Genomic DNA, 5,773 nt, shown 5'->3' on the forward strand with positions numbered 1-5,773 from the left:
TCTGTGAGCCAGTGAGGACCGTGGATGGTGAGAGTTTGCTCTGTGAGCCAGTTGGGATCGTGAATGGTGAGAGTTCTTTGTGAGCCAACGAGGACCGTGGATGGTAATAGAGATGTGTCCCGGGGGGTAGGTTGGTCGAACGTCCAACTAATGCATAGAAGTTGTGTCCGTATTACGAACTTTGCCCTGATCAGCGAGACCTGGGGGTGGAGGATGCTGATCTGTAGGTTTGGGCCGTACTAGGGGGTCCGAAGGGCTTGTTGGTGGCTGGAGTTCCTATGTAATAAAAAAAATAAAAAATAGACTTTTCCTTTTTACTTAAATAACAATATAAGAAAACCTTACTTATAATGAGCTCCATATGCAAATAACGCCGATGTATACCAAACTTTAATGGACTCATATTTTAAGCCCCCGTAACATTAATGTGGTGATTATCCAAACTATCTAATATTTATTTAATTTGAATTTTGTAAAATTACTATGTAAGTTCATAAATTTTGTGATGATTTATTATAAGTCCTATTAATTTCCTGCTCCCAAACTATCCTATAGTTATTTAATTTAAATTGTATAAAGTCACTCTGAAAGTTCACAAAATTCGAACATATATGATTCCCACTGTCGTATAATTGTATTTTTTTTTTTTTTTAAATTAATATTTCTGTAAAAGACTCTACAATCGATTCCGTTGTTAATTTGTTCCAAGACCCAAGGGGGACGCGGCCCAAGCCCGAGAGATTTATGTGAAACGGAAGCTGTGAAAAGAGTCAAAAGACGCATTAAAACCCTACACTCTCATTCTCGCTCCGCTCACCCCCGCAAGGTATGTAAACTTTTATCCATCTGCAATGCATCTGTTGATTATATGTGTTTTTCTTCATGATTTTGGAACATTCACCGTTCATCCAAGGTTTTTGCGGCGTCATTTTTAAGATTTAGCGTATTTCGTTTTGCGTATGATATTTGGTGCTGCAAATCACGATTTTGTGGTCTTTTAATGTTTTGGTTGAAATTGATCTGGGTCTAGGCCAATTGGGTAGAGTTTACATTTGAGACTTTTTGTTGCTACAATGGGAGTTCGTGCGGAAAGCCACTGCTTTGGCAATGTCTGTGTTGTTAAAAGTTTGGACTCTGAGGACAGCGTGTATAAATTTTTACATTCGCAATATGGTTTGGCGATAATTTGGGTTTAGCTGATTAATTTAGAATGGCTACTAATGAGGGGAAAAAAAAAATTGTGGCATTAAGCTTTATATTAATTGTGAACTAAGGAAGGATATTTTCATCGCTTGGTAAGAGTTTAGAGCCATTGTAATTGTAGTTTTTATTTTTTTTGGTTTTAGTGTTTGCTGTGTCTTTGTTTTGGTTGATATAATGTTTATTCATAATAGTAATTTTAGTAGTAGTAAAGTGGTTTATAAATGTATGTTCCAATGATCTTCACGTGATTGGTATTGAAACTTTAGCGATTTGTTATCATTGTGTGTTTTTGTAGTTGTCTTATTTGTTTATTTATTTATGTTGCCAAGAACTTTCGAGTCCAAGAACAAATGGCATCCAAGCTTACTCAACTACAATCTAAAGCTACCGAAGCCTCGAAGTTTGTGTTGAAGCACGGATGTGCCTACCATAAGCAGCTATTGGAACAGAACAAGCAATACATTCAGGAACCACCTACTGTGGAGAAATGCAATCTTTTGGCAAAGCAGCTGTTTTACACTCGTCTTGCCAGGTTTGTCTCCTGTGATTTGAGCCTCTAAACTTCTCCTGAATAAAACTCACGACAAGTTATATATGTGTACTTGGACTATTCAAGGGCAGTTGATTGGATTCATTCTGTGGTTAAGTTGTTCCTTTTTTTGAATAGAAAGTGGTTCCTTTTTTTTTTTTTGCAACAAATTGTTGGCATGAACTTTTGATGCTTCTTAGATTTTTTCATGATGTAGTTTGCAGTAGGGGTTTTTTTTTTTGCAAGTGGGAGGAATAAGAAGATAAGAAGGAGATAATATGAGGTAGGCAGAATGTGGCTTCCATGCTGAGAGAGAGAGAGAGAGAGAGAGAGGGTTGAAAACCCAAAAAAAATCTATATAAAAAACACTATTAGTTCATAAAAACCCGAATTTGACTTGACAGGCAGTTATGTTTAATACGTTTCAGCTCACACATAGACCAATCTAGAAGAGGACTCCCTGTTTTGAGTAGTAATTCGTTTAGTTATGTATCTCATAACATATGGCTGTTAATCCTGATCTGGGTGCAGACTTAGATGGGCTGACCAAATTTAAGCCATTTACCCCAAGACTTCTATGGAGTAATTCGTTTGGTTATGTATCTCATAACATATGGCTGTTAATCCTGATCTGGGTGCAGACTTGGATGGGCTGATCAAATTTAAGCCATTTAGCCCAAGACTTCTATGGATTAATTGTACTGAGTTTGGCTTGATAGGCTGTATGCTTGTCCTGCTTTTTTGGGCTTTTCTGCCCTGGATGTAATTGCTTCTCTGTATGAGCAGGCAAGGAAAGAAGTGCATGTGTTCATAGAAATTGCTGATACTAACAATATTATCTTGCATTCAAGTACCGTGCGGTGTTAGAATGATTGACAAGCTGGTTTAGTTGTTCTGATACTTCTTACATCATATTGTTGTCGCGGTGTATCTATGGAATCTACACCTCCTTTACTCAAAGAAAGTTTTGCAGTCCTTGATATTTAGATGTGGGCTTGTGCTTTTTTAGGGTTCATAAATATATTATTATGTAATTATCATTTTAATCATGATACTGTTGCCAGGGTATAAATAGCATGCACAAATTTAGAACGAGAGCTATAAGTTATTGTTACTTTTGAGGAGGAATGCATGGTTTCCCTAGATATTGTGATTTTGGAGATAAGCATGATATGCTATTCTGAGTGACCAAGTGAAGACAATCATTAAAAACCATCATATTTGTGATAAGTGGAAGGATCAGTTCTCAAATTGTGCAGCACTGAACCAGAAGTCTAGGGCCCCATGGGACTTGACATGTAAATATTAACATATGGGTGCCTTTTGGCAGGAATTCATTGAGTGGATGCCTCTTGACATGGTATTGTGGTTCTGGAGATAAGCATGATATGCTATTCTGAATGATTAAGCGAAGACAATCACTAAAAATCATCATATTGTTGAGAAGTGGACGGATCGGTTCTCAAGTAGTTCAACACTGAACCAGAAGTCAAGTGCTGTGTGGTACTTGACATGTGAACCTGTGGATGCCTTTTGGCAGGAATTCATTGAGTCAGGTCTGAATATAAATTGGCGCGAACTGGGAAGGTGCTGGTTTTAGGGGTGTGACAGAATTGTGCTGTGTTGTGATTTTGTATTTCAAATTTAGAAGATTAATAAATGATATAATTTGGTATATTGTGCTGTGTTGTGATTTGGTACTCAAATTTAGAAGATTAATAAATGATATAATTTGGTATATTGGTTACATTTCACCATTTGATTAGTGATGGCATTGTTTGGTCATTATATCTCTAAAGAATGCTCATTCAAGCTGTTGCATTTTGTAAGTGTTTTTTCTCTCTTGCTTTTGTTTTCTTAAGGGTGGTTTGGTATTGTTATAAAAAATGATAGAAATAAAAATAAGAAACAAAAACTGGAAACTAGAAATATAAACTAAAAATTGAAAACTAGTAAAACAGAAACATATTATGAGTCTAATTGAACTCATGTTCAATTTTGTACTTGATTCAAATAAGGATTTAAAAAATATGATTAAAATAATAAAAATAAAAGAATATTAATTAAAAGAACTGAAAGAAAAATATCATGATCAATTCAATGGATATTTATATTTTGATTATATTTTAAATTCAAACGATCATTTTATTTATATTTTAATTAAAAATTTTATATAGAATGAATGACTTATCCACAAAATTCAATTTTGGATATTAAAGCATTTGAATAATAGGTTGCCATAATACTTGAAAATTATAATATTGGTTTTTAGTTGTGGCAGAAACCAACAATTGGAACAAAAAATAAAAAATACAAACAAACACGTTATCACGAGTGTTTTCACTTTACAGTGACCAAAACCAAAAATAAAAAACAGAAGTGATACCAAAAACCTTAGTTTTCCTTTGTGGTGCTCAATAAATCTTAAAGAGTCCTATGAATTGCAGCCTGCAACTTATGGGAATATTTTGATAATTTCACATCTCTACTATTCGTAATGGAATTTGTTGGTAATAAGTTAATTGATTTATTCTTTTGGCTGCTGAAAATGATCATCCTTTGAGATCCATTTCACATGGTTTGCACTTTACAGTCAATGATATGCTTTCTTTTTCCCAAGATAGGCTTCTGAGAGCATGTATTTTGTTGGATTTGGATTTGGATTTGGATTTGGGTTTGTGTAGACTAGAATGAAACTAAACACAATTTTGTACTACATTTTGTTCAAATACACACAAATCTAGTTCCAAATCTAAGGCTTGGATTCCAAGCTCCCAAACATGGGGTGATTGACTTTTGAATAGATAAATATATCAATTGTGTGCATTTTTATTAGTTCTACTCCACCCTCAATGTTGGTAGTCAACATGCAAGATTGTTGTTGTGTTGTTGAAGCTGGAAACCATTTTATGACTGAAATAACCTCATCCAATCTTGGCTTAGTTATTCAACATGAACCCTGGTCACTGTGTGGTCACAAATTGACAATGGAAACTGGTTTGTGAATTATTGTGTGATTTATAACTGATTTAAAACATTTTCAGGAAAAATGTTTGGGATCTTCACACCCATTCAAAACTTTTGTTGTTCAAGAAGTTATATTGAAATGAGCTATCATGTCTGGTCAAAAAGTCCAAATTGAATAGTGAGCGCTAGTTTGTAAGCTTGTGCCTAATTTTCATGATTAATTGGTACAGCATCCCAGGTCGTTGTGAATCATTCTGGAAGGAAGTTGATTATGTGAAGCAACTGTGGAAGCACAGGCAGGACCTGAAAATTGAGGATGCTGGGATTGCGACTCTGTTTGGACTTGAGTGCTTCGCATGGTACTGTGCTGGTGAGATTGTTGGGCGAGGATTTACCTTCACTGGATACTATGTCTAGGTACTGCAGCCACTGGACGAATTGCTTTCTGGCCTGGAGTTCCATTGAAATTCTTCTCTCTTTTTTCTTTTGAGCCTTTTGGTTTAAGCCACATTTATACATGGTTTCCCCTTGCAAGAAATTTGAATTGATGAGTTCAGAACTTGTACATTTGTTGCGGTAATTTTGTGGGCAATTGGTTGTTTATGTATTATTATTTTTGTTATTATTATTACACAAAAAGTAAGAAGCACATATTAGCTGAAGGGATACAAAATATAACAAGACAAACCGAGACCAAGGCAGCTGAAGGAGCAGTCACAAATTTAGATAGTACCTGTTGTGTGGGCCAAGTCCTGCACATCTACTTTTGATATCTAGAACAATTTTTGAGAAACGATGGATGTATTTATTGGAGGCTAATCAAATAATTAGGGGGGGGGGGGGGGGGTGGGGGGAGAGATTTTAGCCCTTTAAATATGATACACAGAACGCAGAATAGTACATGGATGAAAGCCTAAAAGAACCTCTGCTTTTGAAGAATACCAATGACTTTCTCATATTGTCTATAGCTGCAGCACATCTCTCGGCCCCAGAGTCGCAATTTTTTTAGAGTAGGATCTAAAGCTGTGTCTCAGAGTAAAGAATTTTTTGTAGACAACAGTGTATTAAAATTGC

The 5,773-nt window shown here is 35.5% G+C and overlaps 1 protein-coding gene across 1 annotated transcript; it reads left to right on the forward strand.

The window, feature by feature from the left end:
- Positions 1 to 439: 439 nt before the first annotated feature.
- On the forward strand, positions 440 to 5,260 carry LOC131151069 (uncharacterized). Its single transcript, XM_058102245.1, has 3 exons — positions 440 to 826; positions 1,533 to 1,735; positions 4,930 to 5,260. Exons 2-3 carry the CDS (start codon positions 1,554 to 1,556, stop codon positions 5,114 to 5,116), a joined length of 369 nt encoding a protein of 122 aa, XP_057958228.1. The 5' UTR covers positions 440 to 826; positions 1,533 to 1,553; the 3' UTR covers positions 5,117 to 5,260.
- Positions 5,261 to 5,773: the final 513 nt, after the last annotated feature.

The sequence above is a fragment of the Malania oleifera genome, chromosome 3, assembly GCF_029873635.1.
Source record: "Malania oleifera isolate guangnan ecotype guangnan chromosome 3, ASM2987363v1, whole genome shotgun sequence".
In the NCBI taxonomy this organism is placed as follows: domain Eukaryota; kingdom Viridiplantae; phylum Streptophyta; class Magnoliopsida; order Santalales; family Ximeniaceae; genus Malania; species Malania oleifera.